The sequence below is a fragment of the Morus notabilis genome, unplaced genomic scaffold (genome assembly GCF_000414095.1).
Source record: "Morus notabilis unplaced genomic scaffold, ASM41409v2 Scaffold936, whole genome shotgun sequence".
Taxonomy (NCBI): Eukaryota; Viridiplantae; Streptophyta; class Magnoliopsida; order Rosales; family Moraceae; genus Morus; species Morus notabilis.
In genome coordinates this window covers 100,188-123,247 of record NW_010367904.1, presented here as the reverse complement: position 1 = coordinate 123,247, position 23,060 = coordinate 100,188, and the positions used below count along the sequence as shown (strand labels likewise).

Below are 23,060 nucleotides of genomic sequence, written 5' to 3'. Positions count from 1 at the left end.
TTCTTAGCCACAGATTTGAAAAACAGTTACAACGGTTGGTCTTGTTAACTGTTTCGGTCATTCTTAGGTGGATTTTTTTCCTCTCTTTTTTTTTTGTTTTTTTGTTTTTTTTTTTTTTTGAATAGGCGTCGGGGTATCGTTTCCAAGAAAAATAAAAAGTATATAAAAAATATTTTTTTCCCTTTTTTTTTTTTTTGGAATAGGCGTCGGGTATCTTTTATAAGAAAAATAAAAAGTACGTTAGAAAAAAGAAGTTTTTTCTTTCTTTGTTTTTTTTTTTGAATAGGGTTGGGGATATCTTTTGCACAAAAAAGAATCCATAAGAGGTTCTTGAACTTCTTTCTCTTTTATAATCAAGAACCTCTTTCTCTAAGGGACTAATTATTAGAAAAAAAAAAAGTAAAAGTGATGAATTTAACTCTTAAAAAATCTCTCTCAATTTATAGGGTTATTTTTTTTTAATGTAGAATGTTCTTTTAAAAAGAAGTTATGTCGTATTAATAAAAAAATAGTTCATGAATAATATTAGTTTTGGTTATTTTTGCCCGTTTTGAATTTTCAATAATTAGAATATGTTATTATTGTATGCACAAGAATAATTGTTGGTAATTAAAATAATTATATGTGTTAATTATTTACAGGGTTAATTCGTTTACAGTTTTAATAGAAAAAAGTATATTTAAATTGGGAGTGCAAAATTTAAAGGAAAAAAATGAGAAAAAAGTACATAATTTATCATGATTTTGTATAGACGTATTATTTGTGTCATTCTAAATAATTAAGTGTCATTATGACCTTTTATTTTCTATTTATTAATTGAATGATAATAATTTATTTTGAGTGAAGTAGTATAAATAATATATTTTACCATCTTAATTGGTATTTCTAGTTTTTTTTTTCCTCAAAATGATAGTATTCTACGAAAATAGTACAGAATTATAGGATGAAGGAGTGCAATCAAAGTTATTGGGCGTAGGAGTGCAATTGAGGTTATTGGGGGATTGCCACTGGGGGGTTGCCACATTATTTTTTTTTTTTCATTTTAGTAAGGATCAATTTTGTCACAATTAAATAATGCAGATAAATTTTTTTTTTTCCTTTTTTGTTTTAAAGAAAAGATAGTTTTTGACCAAAAAGTTTAAGTATCACAAATAACTTTAGGATTCTCCTCAATGCGAAGCACACAGATGAGATCTTCGCACCATGTATCTTCACGCGAGGAAGAAAGAAATTTATAACTAATGGAATAACTATAAATTTAGAAAAATAAATTACGACAATGTTTAACTATTCTAGGTGAAAAATACAAACAAAAGTGGTATTTTAGAATGAGCCTTTATTGTGAGACACCTTAAAAAATATACTGGTAGAATATCTTATTTTAATCGTTGGATTAAGTTTTCAATGGTTATATATGTGCAGGTTCGTATTAGAAATTTATAGCACGCTGCACATAATTACTATCTTTGCCTATTTAATTGTTGAAAAAGTAATCTAACAGTCAAAACAGAGTGTTCCACCAGTGAATTTTTTTAGAACCGTAGAGAAAGCCATTTTAGAAAACATTTTATAATCAAAATGATAATATGGTATTTTGTTATTTCAATAAGGTCGAGTTCATCCCCTCAAAGGAAAAAAAAAAGTCAAATGCAATACTGTCTACTTACGTAACGAAAAAAAGAATTAACGTTATAAGTCTTTTTCTTTTTCCCGACACCAATCAAATGATTTCTTACGGTATTATTTAAGGGGGTGTTCACTTCACTAACTCTAATTATCAACAAAGGAGGGTCGATTTTTTCTTTTCTTCTAGTCTGCTTGAACTTTATTATTATTATTATTATTAGTCATTATGTGTCATTTTCCCAATATACTATATTGCTCAGTCAGATATACCCCACGCGTTTTGCTTTAACCAATAAGCTATGTATAATGGATGGGATTAAATTGGAGTTTTTTTTTTTCTTTTTTTGCTTGTAAATTGGAGATTGTATTTAACAAGTCAATTTAGCAAAGAAAAATTAGAAATACTTTCTTTTCAATTCCATATTAGTATTATAAATTTAAACTGCAATCTTTAATGTGAGAGAGATAATATATAAGCGTGATTTTAATGATTATTTTAATATTTACGTATTCGTAGTTGTAATTATTTTAACAATAAAATATTGATTTGACGGTTGTAATAAATTAAAAAGTTAATAAAATTGGACGTCATATCATTAAATTTTTATATTTGTATTATCATTATATTTCTATATTTGATCATATAATGGTGTAATAGGTAGGCTAATTATTGACAGTTTATAATTTAATTACTAGTTATAAATTCAAACTGCAATCCTCGAGAAATTCAGATATGAACTCAAGTTTTCCTAATTCAAAAAGTGCAAAAGAACAAACCTTAATATACGTAATTGTTGCCTTGTAGGCTTGTAGCCCAATTTACTGTTTTTAAGGTGGGAAAAATATACCCAAAAAATATATGCTTAATCTTGATAAATACACCTTAAAAGTACATGTGTCAGGATTTTTACTTTTTACTCTTAATTTATAATCTTTGTAATCAAATAATTATACTAATAAAAAGATATTTATTAAGAGTAAAGAATAAAGTGCAGATTCGTGCGCTTATTAAGAGTAAGGAATAAATTCTCTATTTTTTTTTAAAAAAAATCAGTCGTCAAGGCAATTATCCTTAACCTCGTTTATCTCCTGATCATGAAGCATTCAGCTTTGATTAGGTTTGATTATTATGTGGAAAAATTAATTTGGCATTAGTGGTTGGTCTAGCCTATTAATGATCTCGGTTCTTTCTTGAAGTCATTGATGTGATATCGGTACTGTGTAATTTCTTGCAGCATAAGCTTTTGAATCCGATGACTAATATTGCCTGCTGGACTTGATAGATATATTCAAATGCAAAGCTAACCATTGAAATGTTCTATTCAAATACAAGAAAAAAAAAAGGGGAAAAAAAAGAGCTAAAACATTGAATAGAACTATTTCTGAATGTTATCATCACAACAGATATCCTTTCCCATTTGACATTGTCTCCACTCTTCAGAACTTTTATTGGACAGGACGTATTGTTTATCCTGCCTTTCTACCATGTAGTCCCATTTTATGAAATTAGTTTAAGTCTCGTTTATTTTATCGATTTAAATTTTTAATTTAAATTGAGATGTGATTTTATGTAAAAAATTTTAACTGCAGTAAAAAAATTTTAATGTAATTTTTTGTAAAAATATTTAACTATAGTAAAACTGAAATTAAAAATTCGAATTGGTAAAATAAACGAAATCTTACAAGACGTTTGGTTCATAGATTAGAATCATGTGATTAGAATCATTTTCGATCTACGTGTATTTTTTGTGAGAGAAAATACTGTAACGAACCATGAACTATGATTCAAATCGTAGTTTGAATTCTCTAACCAAACATAATTTCTTTTTCATGTATTATGTTGACCAAAGTTACGAGTTATAAACTTTTCACGTTTTTTATTGTTCAGTTCATTTTATTTGAAGTTATAATTCGAGTTTTGCTACAGTAAAAAACTCTAAAAAATAATTACATATAGTTTTTTTATTACAGTAAAAAGTTCTTACATAAAATTACATCTTAACTCAAATTAAAAACTCAAATCAGTAAACTAAACGGGCCTTATATATATATATATATATCCTTTTGAATTTTTTATGCTTCATCTTTTTAACATAATTTTTTCCGCAATATCTGTCTACCACATCTAAAAGTCCAAACCTAATGGTCCTAACCCTTTTGTAAATGATCGACTGTGAATGTCAGGAACAATATTTATATATCTGCACATGGTTACCCGTAATATCAAATAAAGTCTATTAGGTTCAAAAAAAGAAAAAAAGTTTTATTCAGCCTTCTCTTTTGCTAAGATTTAACTTTTTATTTTTATTATTTTTTTGAACGATTTTTTATATGTTTTTTAGATTTAACTTATTTTTATTTCCACTCTTCAGAACTTTTATTGGACAGGACGTATTGTTTATCCTGCCTTTCTACCATGTAGTCCCATTTTATGAAATTAGTTTAAGTCGTTTATTTTATCGATTTAAGTTTTTAATTTAAATTGAGATGTGATTTTATGTAAAAAAATTTAACTGTAGTAAAAAAATTTTAATGTAATTTTTTGTAAAAATATTTAACTATAGTAAAATTGAAATTGAAAATTCGAATTGGTAAAATAAACGAAATCTTACAAGACGTTTTGTTCATAGATTAGAATCATGTGATTAGAATCATTTTCGATCTACGTGTATTTTTTGTGAGAGAAAATACTATAACGAACCATGAACTATGATTCAAATCGTAGTTTGAATTCTCTAACCAAACATCCCTTAATTTCTTTTTCATGTATTATGTTGACCAAAGTTACGAGTTATAAACTTTTCACGTTTTTTATTGTTCCGTTCATTTTACCAATTTGAAGTTATAATTCGAGTTTTGTTACAGTAAAAAGCTCTAAAAAATAATAACATATAGTTTTTTTATTACAGTAAAAAACTCTTACATAAAATTACATCTTAACTTAAATTAAAAATTTAAATCAGCGAAACTAAACGGGTCTTATATATACCAATTTGAAGTTATAATTCGAGTTTTGTTACAGTAAAAAGCTCTAAAAAATAATAACATATAGTTTTTTTATTACAGTAAAAAACTCTTACATAAAATTACATCTTAACTTAAATTAAAAATTTAAATCAGCGAAACTTTCATCTTTTTAACATAATTTTTTCCGCAATATCTGTCTACCACATCTAAAAGTCCAAACCTAATGGTCCTAACCCTTTTGTAAATGATCGACTGTGAATGTCAGGAACAATATTTATATATCTGCACATGGTTACCCGTAATATCAAATAAAGTCTATTAGGTTCAAAAAAAGAAAAAAAGTTTTATTCAGCCTTCTCTTTTGCTAAGATTTAACTTTTTATTTTTATTATTTTTTTGAACGATTTTTTATATGTTTTTTAGATTTAACTTTTTTTTATTTTTTTAATTTTGTTGTTTCTTTTTTATTTAAACAAGAAAAAATAACTTCTTTTGTTTTCTTATTATGACAATATTATTAACTGAAATAACCTTCCTTTTCATAAAAGGATTTATGGTAAAAAAAAATCATGTATAAAAAAAAAGGGTTGAATTTTTTTACATAAATTAATAAAAACATTTTATAATAATAATTGATTTTGGTTGTTTTCTTTTGTGTCACTACACTAGCATGTTAACACGTTGCATAAGTAATTATAAAAAACACTATAACATGTGTCATACAAAGAACAAGAACACAAGGTGCGACCACGTGAAACTCATTCTTGCACAAAGTAATAAACAATAATTGCCCACCTACAGCCTTTATTTTTGAAAATTTGTATTTTTGTTCCTCTGTACATTATTATATTATAATTCATTTTTTATTTTTGGCTATATATATATATAAAGGACACAGACAGGTCGGAGAGAAAGCTTATCTCTGATTTCAAAAACATAGTCGAATGTAAAAATTCGTAACTTCTTTTAGAAATAAGCTTTTTAAGTGATTCAAAATTCTATGTGATCCTTAATGAGTTTATTTCATGCTCATAAATCAGTTTCCTTAAATTTCAAGCAACTAATTTTAAAAAATAAATGTATATAGACATGTTAGAGAGAAAATGTTATAACACATTCTAGCAACACTGTGACTGTCAAAAATTTAGATAAAATCATCTACTCATCCAATTGAAGTCATTTTAGTCTCTATGGAAAGCTTATTGAAAGTAATCAAATATATCACAAACCCAAACTAATCAACATGGAAGAACCTATATAAATATTATCATGAATATTAGGTCCGGCAATATGGGTCACGACACGACTCGAAAACGACACGAATTTTGTGGGTTAGGGTTGAGAAAAAAGAGGTTCAGGTCAAAATTGGGTCGACCTGAAATTGACACGAAAAATACGGGTTAATTTCGGGTTGGACCCGCCTAACCCGAACACGACACGAAACTCGTAAAAAACTAAAAAATACATATATTTTTCATTTCATATTTTAAATTTTATTATGAACTTGTGATATTATGATAGTTATACTCAAAATCGTGTACTATTATTTGCTTAATTTCAATGGATGTTATTGTAATTTAATGTGTTATGAATTTTAAGTTATTTCTAATATGTAAAAAACTAAATAAAAGTATACAATTTTCGTGTCAATTTCGGGTTCACGGGTCAATTTCGTGTCACGGGTCATTTTCGGGTTGTGTCGTGTTCGTGTTGCAGTTTTTAAAAAATTTCGTGTCACGGGTCGTGTTCGGATTGATTGTAAATTTTTTTAAAAAATAATCAAAACACGACATGAATTGCCACCTCTAAACACGGCACGACCTAAGCCTGACATGATCCATGAATTTTCATGGACTATACTGGGCTAACCCATGGACTGAAAAATGTTAACCCAACCCGTACTTCAAATAGTATCGTATCGAGCCGCCCAATCTAACACTGTATGAAGATGTGCCTGAGTCGGCTCACGGACCTTAGCTGATAGTTGCATCTCTATTCAGTATTTTCCTCGTTATTGTTTCATTGTTTTTCCTATTATTATAACAAATTTTTCGCTGATTTATGAGTCCACGTTAAATATAGTGCATTGCTTATTATTAAATAACTCTTACCCGCCATTTCAAAAAAAAAAAAAAAAAAAAAAAAAAACTTACTACAAATTTAAAGAACTCATTCAACTAATGAGGTAAACCTAACTACCCTACCTTGCGACCCTACTCTAGAGTGTACTTTTGTTTATTATCTTTCCGTCAAAAAAAGGTGCAAGTTCAAGACTGCTCACGAGAAAAATGTAGAAACACAATGAAAGAAAACGACGCTTATAGTTATATGTCAATGTGAGGAGCAGCTCAGCTCGGGACTCGTGTGAGTAGAATAATAATGTCTCGTTTATTTTATCGATTTGAGTTTTTAATTTTAGATTTTTATAATAAAAAATTTTACATTTAATTTTTTTTATTATAATAAAAAACTCTCAAAAAATATCATATCTAAATTTAAATTAAAAATTTAAATTTATAAAATAAATAAAGTAAAAGTCCATCGTCTTATTATCAAAAGAAGAGAGAGAGAATGAGAGAGAGAAGAAAGGACATTCTCGTAATTATGTGGTGGAAAGTCGCTTGCCCTTTCCCTCCACTTGATTTCACGAGCTAGAATTATTATTATTATTATTATTATCATCTCTTCTGTTCTAATATCTCTTTCCCCGATATTCTGAATAAAATTAATTTCCGTCCACCGCAAAAAACACGTGCTTAAAAAAAAAATCCAATAAAATATAGTATTCAAAGGGGAAAGCGGAAGACAAGGACAACGCAGTAGCATTTGGTTCAGCGAACATGCGCAGATAGCAGATCTTTGGTCTTCTCCCCAATATATTTTGCTGCACCCAGTACCTCTTGTCCCTCCTATCAAAATCCAATTTTGGCCTAAGCAATTCTAAGATATTATTCCACTCCTAAATACCTCTCAATTTTTTCTTTCCCATTTTTGGTCAAGAATTGTAGGGTTTTTAGCAACACAGAGAAGAAGAAGAAGAAGAAGACAGACCATTTTTTTTTTTCTCTTTGCTAATCAGTAGATATGTCGGAAAATGAGAGGTTTGTGAACAGGAAGGCCGGCAAGGCGCCGGAGAAGTCGAATTTCGCTCAGGCCTGTACTCTTCTGGGCCAGTTCTTGAAGGAGAAGAGGAATCTCGGCGTCGTAATTGTTTGAATGCCGAAATTGCCAAAGGTAATTGGTTTCGGACTTTAATTAAAAAGCTAAGAGAAGTAAATGGCTTAATTCTCTCCAAATTAAGGCCTTTTTTGTGTGTTAATTATCAGAGAAATTACTGGAGACGTCGTCGTTCCGACCTCCGATGGCGACGAAGAATTTCTTTACCAACACGGGGAACCAAGCTCAAGCTGGGCTCTCTGCAGTACAAAACGGTACCGTTTCAGCGTCGACAATGGTGAAATCCTCCGATTTCTTTCAACAGTTCACGGGTTTTGGTACTCCTTCTTCTGGTCCAAATGTTGAAGATGCTATTAAGCCTGATCTAAGGTGAGTTTGTCTATATTCAAGCTTTTAAATTTTTTTTTTTTTTTTATTGTTTTAGGATATAGAGGTTGTTTTATCTAGAAACTGGAAAGTGGAAAACAGAACTAGAATTCAATTTGATTTGAAAGTTTTTAACCGTTTGAACTTCGACCGTGTTCTTGGGAAGAATGGAGATTAGATTAGAGAGAGACAGTCCATCATATATTTTGGGGGCGAATGAAATTACAAGAATACCCTCCCGTTGGAAAATAATAAACGATAGAGAGCGAATGAAGCTAACGTATTTACATTCTTTCCAAGGGTAACGAGGGAAACTAAAAATCATGAGTGTTTAGATCTCGTTCATTTTACCGATTTGAGTTTGAAATTCGAGTTTTGTTACAGTAAAAAATTTTCAAGAACAGTCACATCTAATTATTTTATTACAATAAAAAATTAGCACATAAAATCACATTTTAACTCGAATTAAAAACTCAAATTAACAAACTAAAATGACTCTTAGTTAGTTGTCTCTCTGGGTTTATATCCGTTAGAACCAAACTAAATAAATTGCTTTTATTGTTTTGCTTTTTTTTTTTTATGTTAGGAAATCGACAAGTACAGCTGTTGTTAAGCCTGAAACTGCACAGATGACGATATTCTACGCCGGCCAAGTTCTCGTGTTCAACGATCTCCCGGCGGACAAAGCCAACGAAGTCATGGCTTTGGCCAGAAAAGGAAGCTCAAACATTAGCGGTTCTGTTTCTACTTCTAGTCCGGCAGTTGTGGAGAAAATTGACTTGACCAAGCCTGCTGCTCCTGAAAGAAACGTTACCCTAATTACCAAGTCTGATAATAGCAATAACAACATTAATATCAATGATTCAGTACCAAAAAATATTGATCTTAATGACAACAACAACAATAACAACAAACATGAAAGCCTTCAACAACGACCAGCTGATCAAGCCGCCAATGGATCTGGTAACTAGCCATTGATGAACTTCTTGAATTTTAATTCATGAGCTTCAAATATTGATCTTGCCTGACGTAAGTAATGGTCTTTTGGTTATTGATCTACAGATTTGCCCATTGCGAGAAGAAATTCGCTTCATCGGTTCTTAGAGAAGAGGAAAGACAGGTAGGTAATTGATTAATTAAACGCGCTTTATATGGCCTAGCATAAAGCGAATGATAAGTCCGTGATCTGTTTTTGCCCTAATTCATTAATTATAAGATTTCAATATTTTTCAGCTTTCATAGTTTTTTATTTTTATTTTTTAGGGTGGCGGCGAAAGCACCGTACCAAGTAGTGAACCACTGGCCAGTGGCGGCTCCTCCTAAGCCCGACGAGGGCAATCAATGGAGTACTCAACAGGAAGGAGGAGAATGTTCGGATCAGCATCTAGAGCTCAAGTTATAAGTAACACTGACTTGGCTGATGATTGATCTTCGTTACATTTAGGCTTAAGGGCTAAATTATTATTTATGTATAATATACATCCTAATTTCTTCCAAGCGTATAAAATCCTAACCATACTCCTTAGGCCTCTGTGCCTTGTCCATTTCTCTCTGCATTTACGTAAAGTTTTTGTAAGTATTCAGTTGTAACGATTAAATTTGAGATGTGCCTTGATTAATGATTAAAAAACGAATTGTTTGTTTGACTAAATATTTGTGATCGTATATTGATTTCTGTAATTTATTCTGTAAAGGCAAAAATACGGGAGATCTTTTGGATGGAAAAAGTATATTTTCCATGTAAGTAGGCGATACTATAATTCTGAAGCAGAAGAAGTTTGAGTTTAGTTAGTAGTCAAGTATGTATGTGCCCGAGGGAAATGAAACATCTTCCGTCTTGTTGGGTCAAATTTCGTCACTCAATCTCAACCGTATACGTATTAACTTGAGTCGACTAAGCCTAAAAACCATCATCCAAGAGAACTTCTCAAAAGGATTCAGCAGCCAAAGACATTTAGAAGACGATCCAGATTGAAGATCGGCCTGAATCGACAGCAACATCTGGAGTCGGCTACTCGACAGAGTTGAGTAGCCGACTGCTCTGAAAAATATCCTAAGACTCTTATGAGGAACCTTCCGTTTTGGGATTTTGAGAAGCTCCAGATCGCATCAAAGATAGCCCAAATCACAGAAGGTATGAAGAGAATAAGAAAACAACATCAAAACACAATTAGGAAAGTTAACTCTATTCAAGAAATGAAAACCAACCTTAATTGGGAAATAAGGGGCGCGTTTGAAACTCGTTTCAAAATGATTTTATTTTTTGTATGAAAATGAAAATGAAAACATTTTCAATCTCAGACATAAATCATTTTTGAAAATGCCTTTGGTAGTTTTATCTAGAAATTATTTTTAGTATAAAAAAACTCATTAATATATATATATATATATCTGTGCTCGAGAGAGGAGAAAATGAAAAACGACTAAAAATCGTTTTTCATTTCTCTCATTTTACACTAAACCAAAAAATCCTTTTCATTTCCGTTTTTTGTCCTTATTGCGCCAAACGCCGTTTTGGAAATGTTTTCATTTTTTCTTTCTCAAAAAACGTGAAAAATGAAAACATGATCAATTCCAAACACGGTGTCACGCCCCCAAACGGGGTGGGTGACGTGGAGCTCGATTAAGGGTTAATAAAGCAGATTCTCAGACGAGCCCCACTCGACTGAATTAAAATATAAATAAATTACAGAATCCCGAGCCTCTGACAACACACAGGGCTCCACCCCACAGGACATACAGTATCGTACATACATGAACATGTAAATAATCATTACAACAGACATCAACCACAGTCTAGCTAATCCAAATATTTTCAAGAGTTTACAGAATTCTCAATTCCTTATATTTTATTCTAGAGGATGACCACAATCCTCACTTGATTCCAATAGCAGCACAACTCAGCTGCTCCGTAGCAAATATCCAGCTACTGTGCACCGCTCCTAGAATCTCCTGGGAGGGGTTTAACACATTTAAAACATAAAACGTGAGCGAAATGCCCAGTAGGATATAATTTGAAATGACTATATAATTAAATGAATAATTAAATGAGCAACGAATAAATAAATGAATAAGTAAATAAAATAAATAGACATTCAGTTCCAACAGACAGCCGGAACCTCAAATCCTTTTTCTCAAAGGAAATATAACTGAAAATAACCGTATTACAGGCTTTAGCAAGTAATTAGTACAAATTACTTACCTAACCAAGTGCCTCGTCTACTCAGACCGAGTTTCAAGTTCTGCCCCCGAGGATGCACTATCCGCATCCTATCTAGGCTTACAGCAATAGACTCTCTTACCAGCTCACAAGATCTCTTAGTTTAAGAAATCATTCATTAACTTTCTGAAATCGTTATTATGACCCCACGAGCTACTCAAGCCGTGGGCCCTATGACTGGGCAAGCCATTAGGTTCCATGACTGGACAAGCTATGGATTCCATGGACAGAACAATTCATGGATTCCATAAACTACACAAGCCATGGTTTTCAAAGAGTTTTTCTTTCGCAAACCAACCCCTTTCTTTTAAAACATTTCCAAGACCAAAATCCTTTTTGAAAATCAGGCTCACAAGGAAAATGGATAGAAATCCTACCTCGCACTATCAAACCTGGGACTAGCGTTGCCTTTTCCGGCTTCCGCTTCCTTAAGCCCCTTCAGTCTGAATCCTCAGCGATCACTGATGCAAGACAACACTTTAGGATTAATTCTCATTCCTAAAGCAATCCAATCTCAATTAGATACCAAGGTTTCCAATTAGTGTGCCCTAATCCATTTTCATGTTTCAAATTATCATTCTAAGGGTTTTCAATCTCAAAATAAGGATTAAAGATGCTAATCCATTCATCTCAAGTCCCCAAATGAAGCTAATTTGGGTTCTCCCGAAAACAGGGGTCAAAACAGCAATTTCAGGCCAAACAGGGTCAAACCTCGTGTCAACTGGTCGACCGGTGACAGAACAGTGCATTACCACCGGTCGACCAGTGGTGTGCACTCCGGTCGACCGGTCAGGCCAATACAATCCGGTCGACCGGTTACCATGTGATCCGGTCGACCGCACAGGTCGACCGGTGGAATCAGCTGCGCGAGAGAAGCTCGTGAAAACCAGTCCAAAACCTGTAATCTCAGTCCCAAATCGAAATATTTCAAGGGACAACCACTAGATCTGGGTTCTAGGTCCTAAAATAAGTCCAAAGAACCCAAGATCTCTAATTTCTACCAAGGTTTTACTCAAAAACCATCAAAATCTATTTCGAACCAAAAAATGAGTTTTAAATCTGAAAACTTAGGATTTCAAGAGAGGTTTTTCAGAAATCTTACCTTGAATCATTCTCTTGATGTTGAAACTTCTTGAAACTTTCCTTTGGTTCGAAATCCAGTTGATTTGAAGCAAAAACGGAAGAGAGAGAGAGAGAGAGTGTGAGAGAACGAGAGAGTGAGAGGGAGGGGTGCACGGGAAGGAAGGAAGGAAAAGAAAAAGAAAAAAAAATAGACATGTACTAACATTTAAAGGAAACAGTCTAGAAATGCGCCCATACACACTTCTGGGTTAAAATAAAAATTACTGAGAATAATTTAAATACCTTGAAACTATTTAAATTATAAGTCAGAAACATTTATTAATCAAAACTCAATTAATTATATCAGATTAGGCACACTAATAATCTCAATTACCTTAATTAATCCTAATTAATTCTTGAGGGTGTTACACACGGTCAAGAATTTGCAATTATAAAAGGAGATCTTCTCAGACTGCCAAGGAAAAAAACGAAAAAGGAACGAACAAAAATAAAAGCTTGGGAAAATAAGAAGAAATTATTTGGTAAGACGAATTTATTTATCAAGTGAAGACATTAGGAATGATCAAACCATATAATATAATGTTACTGGCAATGTTATAATGTTGTGCACAAAGAGAAGCAATATAAAGTTACTGGCAATGTTATAATGTTGTGCACAAAGAGAAGCAACCGCCAACATCCAACTGTTTAGTTACTTCGACAATTTGATTTGATTTCACTTTTGTCGGTGCCAAATTGGCAATATAATGGAGCTGATATTGTCTACAAATTTAGAAGAAAATTTTTTAACCTTGCTCGCAAAGGTTCACGGTCTCTTTAGTTCACTGATTTAAATTTTTAATTCGAATTAATATTTAATTTTATGTGAGAGTTTTTTGCTGTAGCAAAAAAGTTAGATGTAACAATTTTTAAAAGATTTTTAATGTAACAAAACTCAAATTCTAAACTCGAATCAGTAAAATAAACGGAGTCTTAATTTTTAAGATAAGTTTTGATAGAATATTAAAAAATATTTTAGTCATTTTCATTAAGTTTTACTAACTTTTTCATTTTTATACTCACATTTAGAATTATGTCATAGATTTTTTTTTTTTCATAACCGAAATCTCTGAAATTTTACTAAAAGACTGCTTATAACTATTATTACTTTGAATTTGATATGGTTAGTGTTTTTCCCCTTGGAAGTTGATACTACTAAACAAGTTTCTACCCTATTTAACCATAAAAACTGTTTACACCTCACTTTGTGTGCTTGGGCTTTTAGGAGTAATTTTGCTATCTGAGTGTTTCTGAATAAAATCCTTGATATTTAGCAAAAAAACCATAAAAACTGTTTTTACCCTTTAAAAAAAAACTATAAAAACTGTTTACTGTTTGCAACAACAAAAAATTGAAAAGCATAAACTTACTTTTTTTCAGGAAAGCGAAATTTTACTTACCCCACCTAAATCATTCATACCCCGCACTAAAGTATAGTTCTCTTTTGTTATAAATTTATCCTTCAATTTCGCCTAAAAATGTTATCCTTCAATAATTAGCGCCATCCTATTCAAATGCATTCGTCTAAATACGTAGTTTGAATATTCGTACTTGTGAAAAATACACCCGCGTAAATTGAAGTTAAAGCCAACTTTTTTTTTTTTTTTATAGAAAAATTCATGTATTATTTTTTACTGATTTAATAAAAGACATGTTTCTACTATGTCACTTTGATGACATTAATGTTAATTAGTTTTATTTTGAGTGGTATTGTTGGTTTTATCTCTTTTTTTTTTTTTGTTGTTGAGAAAAAAGACTCGTTTTACTTGCTTGCCATTGTATTTCTCGTGGGAAGAGAATTTGTTTTGCTTATGAGACCGTCTCAATCTAATGCAAATGTATTAGTACCAAAAAAAATTAACAATGATACGTATATTTAATAGGTTGTCCTATTTAGCACTCTAATACATAATGGCTAATGCCATTCCAAATGCTTTATTATAAATTTCATCAGCCAGGGAAATTCATAATTTTTCAATAAAATAAAAATGACAATGATGTAATTTTTAAGCGAAATGAGAATGCTGCAATTATTATATTAGAATAATTTTCCTATCTAAATGTTTAATTTCGACATGAGCATAGATTTTTTTTTTTTTTTTTTAGATATCAATCACGATACAAACGAGGAAAAATAATGCTCAAAACCTCACTTCTTTCTTGATATACTTTTGGGTTTTGGCGCAATCTTCTAATCCTTTGTTGGTATTGGTAATTATCTTTGGTTGTAAAGATTGAAAAGGCGAGTTTAAAGACCAAAAAAGCAATAATTTATTATTGACTTGTCCTTCTTTGCGATGATTTCTATAGTAAAAAACTTTTAAGACAATGTTACATTTAATTTTTTTAATTACAGTGAAAAGTTATTAAAAAATATCACATCTCAGTTCGAATCCGTGAAGTGAACGATGCATAAAATTTTGATAAAAATAAAGTTGTTGTTACGAATGTACAGAGTCTGTTTGGCAATTAATTTAAGGAAGTAATTACACAAAATGTCTATCTCATAATAGGAATTTATGTAAATAATATTTAATTTACAGCTTTGCTGGATTTGTTTGTGAACGTGGGTCGTGCGGTACACCGTTGAATCAAAAGGGCCCTTTTTGTGAACCGAAAGCATTGGGCCTTATCGTGAATGTTGGGTTAGGCCCAGGTTAAATGGGAAAGGCGAAATAGAAGAAGATGAGTCGCCATCGAGTCATATTATTTGGTCACTTCTGATAAAAGCTATACTCTTCCAATCTCTAGAAGACCAATCAAAAGTCAAAAAAATCTATTTTATTAAAATTGTGGTGATTGGTCACCTATATCGGACGCCAGAGTAATTTAGGGTAGTAATCTACTAGATTATTTCGTTAGAATTAGTAATAACCAATGGTTCTTGCCGGTTTTTTAAGTGATCCGCTAGATTATCATCGGCAATCTATTAGATTATGTCCTTGTTTCCAATGCCACATCCTACATGCAATCTACTAGATTATTTCTCCAAGTAATCTCGCAAAGTCTAAAAAAAAAAGAAGATGAAAACACCATATTATTACATTAACTCATGGTATTAAAACTAAACAAACTTGTAATCATTTGAGTCTTGCAACGACAACACAATATTCTATTGTTAAACATTTCTCTCGAATGGCTTGAATTGGTCGAAGTATGAGCATGTTATCGAGGAGTTCAAAGTTGTCGTTTCCTTTGTAATCTCACACGATAGATCTAGAGCAATCTCGTTGGATTAACACGAGATTTGACATGCAATCTCACACGTGCCACATCTATAGCCCATCATAACTCCCGGCCTTGTTCAAAACTACGCGGAAACACGCAGTTTTGCAATGGAGATTACGCAAGGTAAGTTCATTAGTTCACTTTAATTAGAAAGGTCTAAAAACTAAACATATATCTTAAAATACTAATGACCATTCTGAAGATTTTATCACTATTTGTTTCCTCTAAAATTTGTGTTCTATTTACTTGTATGTGCATAATATTCAATGGAAACGCATGTTTTTATTCAACATTGTATTTTAAAACGTGGCTTATTATTATTCATTCTAATTATCATCACCAAATTGCCTTTTCTTTTCTCGTTCTCACTGAAGCAATTTTTATTTTTTATTTTTTTATTGTAGTGCTCTAAAATATTAATTTTGTAAATGTGGCTTTTGTAAATACTTTTCTTAACTATCTTATTGAAATACTGGGTGCCTTTAGAATTGAATTGTAGGTTTTTGATTGTTTTTGAAAACATTTGTGCACATATTTTGAGACATGAAAATGAAAACGATTTATAAATCGTGTTTGTTTAGTAAATGTTTTAAAAACGAAAACGAAAACAAAAAGCAATGAGAATAGTTTTTGTGAAATAATTAAAAAACGGTTGAAAGATGTTTTCCCTTTTCTGTTTTTATTTTCTAATACTTATCAACAATGTTATAATATATTGATTAATAATTATAACAAAACACAATTTTGCTTGTTTATTATATTCAAAATAATATCTTAAAAAACCAATCAAATGTAATTTTAGAATCAGTCTCAAAATGATTTTTAAAACAATCATTTTTACTTTTGTAATGAAAACAAAATCATTTTGAAAACGTTACCAAATGAGCGCATTGTTTTTCAATTGTGTTTATTCTTAAATATCTTATTTTATACAATTCTTTTAAATAGTATTTTAACACATGTACCTCTAAATATTTTATATAATTTATCCCACTATTTATTTATTTTTTTCCCCAAAAACGTGGTCTATTGAATTTGTTTTTGTTCAACTAAACTCTTGCGATAATAATAAATCAAGAGAAGGAACTAAACTCTTGATAAAATTTTACTTTCATGTATAAAGAAAGTCAAAAAACTTATTACGCTACGCATGTGCTTTCAACTGGTGTAATATAGCGAACAAAATAAACCACTGTATGGTTTTTGTTATGAATAGTAACTGTCCACTTGAGTAGAGTTATGTAAATGAGTTAAAGTTATTGTTTATATCAGAATCTTATTGTGATAGTACTGAAAGTTTTTCTATAAATAGAGTTCTAAGACTTTTCATTTTATATACCTTAATAAAATTAATAAAACTCTCTCTCTCTAAAGTTTTTCTTTTTAATTTTACATTTTTTTAATTTTCATAAGAGTCTTATATTTTTACACTTCGTTATCCAATTTGATAAAAAAGAAAAGTTATAAAAAGCATGACCGTTTTGCAAGAAAAAAAAAGTAAAGCACTAATCACTAACCAATAATAATAATAAATAATGATAAAACTATAAAAGTGCTTGATTTTTCTTTGAGGTAAAAAGTACTTGAATTTTTAAATCAAACTATAATGTGCTTGTGTAAAAATTATACTGAGACAATGAAAAGCACTCAACCCTTTCGTTAACAGAAGCCAGTGGCACACTGTAAAAGTACATATCTTCCATAAAAAAAGTATAAAATTCAAAAAAGTAGTTTCCTCGTCAATATTTAAGGATTCATTCTTTTAACAATTTAAATTTTTTTAAAGTAGTGTTCTTTTTAGCTAAAATTAGACTTTTTATTGTATTATATGACTGTATTTTGTTTACTTAAAATAATATCCAAAAAGTAAAAAGTGGTTATTCAATTTAAAAGCCACCGTCGACTTGTTATTTGCCAATCAAAAAATCAGTGTGAGTGTCACCGTAACCTTATCATAACTCCTGATTAGAGATCCTTCTATATTTACCCCTGGAGCCATTCAACGTTTTTACTCTCTTTCTGAGGCCTCTTCCTCACGCGCATTTTTCCTCTCCTTTTTTTTCTCTCTCTTTCCCCCCACACTCTCTTTCATTTTTCCCGAGACCCGTCCTTATTCGAACCCTAACCTCAAACTTTCTCGGAAAATTTTTTATTTTTCTCGGGAAATCGCCGAGGAAATGCAGCACCAGAGGCTGAAGCAACAGCAGCAACAGCAAGCTCTGATGCAGCAAGCTCTTCTCCAGCAACATTCTCTCTACCACCCTGGCCTCCTAGCTCCCCCTCAGGTTCGAGCTATTTTCCTTTTCGTTTAAATTCCCGTTCTTTGTAGCCTCTGTGATTTCGATTCGATTTCTGTTTTTTGGACGATTTTCTTTGATTGCTTTCTAGGGTTCGGATTGTGAGTGCTAGGGTTAGTTCGTTCTGTTTTTTCTTTGGTACGGACGTTGGGAGAGCTAGGGATTTGAATTTTTTGGGCCAATAAATATTTTGGGTGTTACATAATCATGGGTTCTAGATGGTTCTCTTAGCATTTGATTCTGGAGTTGATGTTGATCGTTTTGTTCGTTTACTTTCGTTGCTCTCAAAATTTTCGAATTTAGAAACTCTTGTGTTTGATGTTGTCTGATTAGCTTCGCGTGCAGTTTAGTCGTAGGAGGGTCTTTGAGTGTAGTTTCATCTTTTTGTTCTCCTCACAAAGCTTGTTTTGGCTTCTTCTTCCGCTTTCCAAAAGGTCTTAAATGAATGATTTGGGAACTGTCTGTTTAGATTCGAGTGTAGAATTTATCAGTTAACAACATAAATGGATTGGAAGAGTGAAACATCGTATTTATCTGAGTAATTATTTTTTCCTACTTCAGTAACTTAAATTAAAGAAGGCAGCGTTAAATTCATCTCGTTTCATGTAATATCTTTGTTACAGTTACTATTTTTTTGTTACAAGTTTGGGATTTTAGTGGACCTGGAACGATCACTTTCTGAAAACGGAAATTTTAAAGGCAAAGCTCGTGTATTATCTATGTGTACTTTATACGCTCATGTAGTAGATGTGATAGCACTTTGCATCACCGTTCTTTGTGTTTGTGCCTTCTTTTTGCATCATTATGAGGGCGATTTAAAGAAGATTTAGGGGGTTTCAGAAGAACTTCTAAACTTGACAGAAAAGCAACTACAAATTTGGCCCATCTTAGAATATTCGTTGTTGCAAATTGTCCTATCTTCTTCCACCACCCACAGTTTGGTTTGAGTGACTTTATCTTTTACTTTATGTTAACTTGTTAATTTTTTCGTTTTACTTTCTGGGCTTGTTTTTGTTTTTAGGCTGAACGATAGGACCTGATTGGATTAGATATAGTGGGAACCTTTTTGTTTATTTTCTATTTTTCTTTTCTTTTCTTTTCTTTTCTTTCCCTTTTACATTTTTATTTTTGCAGATTGAGCCAATCCCAAGTGGAAATCTGCCTCCTGGTTTTGATCCCAGTACTTGCCGCAGTGTGTGAGTGTTTGTTTAGACTTTATTTTTTTTTCTTTTTCTTTTGTGTCTTCTTCTTTTGTTGCATGTTGATGTTTGTCCTTCCACCTGCATGCTTATGTGATTAAATTTCACGTATCATCTTTCTTACTCGTTGTTTATTTATACTAAATCTCTTGAATTTCGTTGATTATGACAACATCCTTGATAATTACTCGTATATTTAGCTACACTTTCTGTATGAAAATCTTTTTTATTGCGCTAAGTAATTAATTGAATTATCTTTTGTCTTCCATGGTTAAGTGCAGTTACTTATGGCTTAATCTATTTTGTTTGTTCTCTTCTTTCTTTAAAACTTCCAGTTCCTTTATTTTTGAGAAATTGCAGGTACGTGGGAAACATTCATACACAGGTCACTGAACTGCTTCTTCAAGAGGTTTTTGCGAGTACTGGTGCTGTCGAAGGCTGCAAACTTATAAGAAAGGAAAAGGTAAGTTCATAACTGGTTCTGTTCCCTTTCAGTTTTCCTCTGCTGACTTGCTTTACATCCTGGGGAGTTCTGATTGGTGTAAATTAAGTGTCTTAACTTATTTAGCTTTCTAATTTATTTACTTTGTTTTACCAGTCAGTTTTCATGTTAACTCATGGTTTTTTCCTGTTTATGAAGTCATCCTATGGATTTGTTCATTATTTTGATCGTAGATCAGCTGCGCTTGCCATATTGTCTCTGAATGGAAGGCATCTGTAAGTTGAACTTCTAATGATTCGTTGCGGTGAACTTGGTGAGGATTTGCTCTTATATCTTGTGATGTGATTTCAGGTTTGGGCAGCCCATCAAAGTAAACTGGGCATATGCAAGTGGTCAGAGGGAGGATACATCAGGTCTGTTTGTTTTTGTATATATCAACTTCTTGATAGTCAAAATTGTTGTTTTGTCAAAAACCATTTGTCACCTTGTCTGCTTTATCACATTGTTTGTTATCACGTGCAGGTCATTTCAACATTTTTGTTGGTGATCTCAGCCCTGAGGTTACTGATGCTACATTGTTTGCGTGCTTTTCTGTTTATGGCAGTTGTTCGTAAGCTTCAACACTGTGACTTGATTTTATTTTTTTGCTGAATGGTATACTAATTCAAATAATGATAACACATATTTTCAGGAAGTTCACTGCTCACCTTGTTACTTGGTTGATAATGGTCACTAATTTGATCAATTTTCTATTCTAGAGATGCAAGGGTTATGTGGGATCAGAAGACTGGACGATCAAGAGGTTTTGGGTTTGTTTCATTCCGAAACCAACAGGTACTGTCTTCATTTTGGGTCTGCTTATTATTATTTTCTTTTATGCTAGACTTTAATTCTCATCAAAATCTTGAAATTCCTTTCAGGATGCTCAAAGTGCAATAAATGACTTGACTGGTGAGGATTGATGCTGTTATCTATTATTTGAACATTATTTTTTCATCTATAGGTTCAAAGACCAATTTTCCAATTGAATATATAGCATTGGTGTTGTGCTAGCAGTTCCAAAAATGCTGAAAGAGAAATACTTTCTACTTGTTGCAGTGTGGACCTTAAATTTTGTATTATGTTTCAATTCACAAAAGGATGCATGTTAATATTTCTTTGATAAATAGATTTATGCTAGTATTTGAAACACTAACGTTAAGTTTCCTTTCTTTGGTGCCATTGTCTAGGTAAATGGCTGGGCAGTAGACAGATAAGGTGCAACTGGGCCACAAAAGGTGCCGGTACGAATGAGGACAAGCAGAGCTCGGATGCAAAAAGTGTTGTAGAACTAACAAATGGTTCAGGTCAGGCTATTGCGGTTCAGAACTTGAACGAGGGCAGTTAATTTTGTTTGTTACTAGCGTCTTAATAGTTTCGTACTTAAAAGGATGCGCATCATAAAAGATACCAGTATTTTGTTTGACATGCGTAGAAGATTTCTATTCTAAGATGACGCATCATCTCCTTTATGATTACAATAATTGTTGACTCAGTTTTCAAAATTCTTTACTTTATGGCTTTTTGGTTGATCTAGAAATGGAACAAAATAGTTTATTTTGGTGAGATTTATAATGTCTGCGTGCTGTCTTCTTGTGAAGAGATTTATATGCTTTTGAGAATTATAAACTCATTTTTTTCATCTTGTTTGTGCAGAAGATGGTAAGGAGACAGCAAACAGTGAGGCTCCAGAAAACAATCCTCAGTACACTACTGTGTATGTCGGCAATCTTGCTCCAGAGGCAAGTAACCGTTACGGTTTTTCTCTCCCTTTCCTTTATTCTATTGTAGATCTGCACCAGAAGCATACTATATGCTATGTGTGTGAAAATTGGAATGGTATGCACGTCTGCTTCTGTAAGAGAACTGAATGGGTTTTTCTACACTGCCAAAATTGGTTGCACCTTTTAAGGAACAGAATATCTGAGTTGTATGTTTATTATTGTTGAGCATCAAGTTCCAAAATAAAGCCTATTTTAAGATATATATATATATATGTATATATATATTTTTTGTTTATGATTTACAGGTCACTCAGCTTGATCTGCATCGTCACTTTCATATGCTTGGAGCTGGGGTGATCGAGGAGGTCCGAGTCCAGCGTGATAAGGGTTTTGGTTTTGTGAGGTATAGTACTCATGCTGAGGCAGCTATGGCTATTCAGGTGGGAAATAACCAGTCACTTCTATGTGGACGACAGATTAAGGTGTGCTTTTGCTTCTTTTTGGTTTTCTCATAAAGGAATACTTGTTTTTTCACTCAACATTCTAGTTTGATTCGTAGCTCTTGGATTACTGTTATACTAGTTATTCTTTTGGATGCATCTGACATCTGTTGTGGACCATACTTTGATTTCTGTCAATTGATTTGTTAGTCTTTGACCATCACTTCCATTCTAGCTATCCAACTTATTTTTAGATACCTGAAATAAAAAAAAAAAAGTGTTTTGGATTGTTCCATCAATCAACTGGAGCACTGCCTTTGTTGTGAACCCCTATAGTAGAGCATTCTGGCGTGCTGCGTTCCTAATAAAGATGTAGAGAATACTTCCTGTGAGGTTGTATGTTTTGCAGATGTATTTATGGAAGATGCATCAACTTGAATATGAATGTTATTCTATGTGGTTTTAATTTTATTTATTACTGATTGTTTTGGCTTGTCTTCTTCTTTCTATGGTTTTAGTGCTCCTGGGGAAGCAAGCCCACACCACCTGGGACAGCTTCAAACCCGCTCCCTCCTCCGGCTGCTGCTCCCATACCCGGCATCTCTGCCAACGACCTCTTAGCCTATGAGCGGCAACTAGCAATGAGCAAGATGGGAGGGGTACATGCCCTCATGCATCCACAGGGACAGCATCATCTTAAGCAGGCCACCATGGGAATGGGTGCTGCTGGAGCAAGTCAGGCTATATACGATGGGGGATTCCAGAATGTTGCTGCCGCTCAGCAGCTCATGTACTACCAGTGATAATACATAATTATAATGTTGTATTTCTACTTGTATTTCCTGTCTTGATGCAGGTTTTCTCCCGAGTTCTAAACCTTTAGGAAACTTTTTTATTTTTTATTTTTACCTTTTTTTTCACATGGGGAGTCGTTAGTTACGCCACCTTATGTGATTGCTATTTTCTATGGATGTGTATCATGTATGATTTTGTGGTTCTTTGTTATGATGAGTGGTTATGATAATCAGAGGGAGTTGGCTATATAGTATGAACAGCTGTTTTTTTTTTTTTTTTTTTTTTTTTTTTTTTTTTTTTTTTTTTTTTTTTTTTTTTTTTTTTTCTTGGACTCTTTCGGCCTCCCCTATTTTTGTTTCTTATTTTAGATGAATGTGGGATGCTACGGCTAAATAAATTAACAAATCGGTTCACTGAT

The 23,060-nt window shown here is 32.1% G+C and overlaps 2 protein-coding genes across 2 annotated transcripts; both read left to right on the top strand.

Annotated features, from left to right (window-relative positions):
* Positions 1 to 7,793: 7,793 nt before the first annotated feature.
* On the top strand, positions 7,794 to 9,782 carry LOC112094566 (protein TIFY 10b-like). The gene is made up of 5 exons (XM_024175778.1): positions 7,794 to 7,827; positions 7,920 to 8,139; positions 8,723 to 9,099; positions 9,199 to 9,256; positions 9,400 to 9,782. The coding sequence occupies exons 2-5, from the start codon at positions 7,955 to 7,957 to the stop codon at positions 9,536 to 9,538; spliced, it is 759 nt and encodes a 252-aa protein (XP_024031546.1). The 5' UTR covers positions 7,794 to 7,827; positions 7,920 to 7,954; the 3' UTR covers positions 9,539 to 9,782.
* A 7,953-nt stretch (positions 9,783 to 17,735) lies between these two features.
* Positions 17,736 to 22,888, top strand: LOC21391537 (oligouridylate-binding protein 1B). Its single transcript, XM_024175772.1, has 12 exons — positions 17,736 to 17,991; positions 19,138 to 19,199; positions 19,563 to 19,665; positions 19,843 to 19,919; positions 19,996 to 20,057; positions 20,167 to 20,254; positions 20,403 to 20,478; positions 20,565 to 20,595; positions 20,874 to 20,990; positions 21,340 to 21,425; positions 21,713 to 21,889; positions 22,366 to 22,888. Exons 1-12 carry the CDS (start codon positions 17,884 to 17,886, stop codon positions 22,648 to 22,650), a joined length of 1,272 nt encoding a protein of 423 aa, XP_024031540.1. The 5' UTR covers positions 17,736 to 17,883; the 3' UTR covers positions 22,651 to 22,888.
* Positions 22,889 to 23,060: the final 172 nt, after the last annotated feature.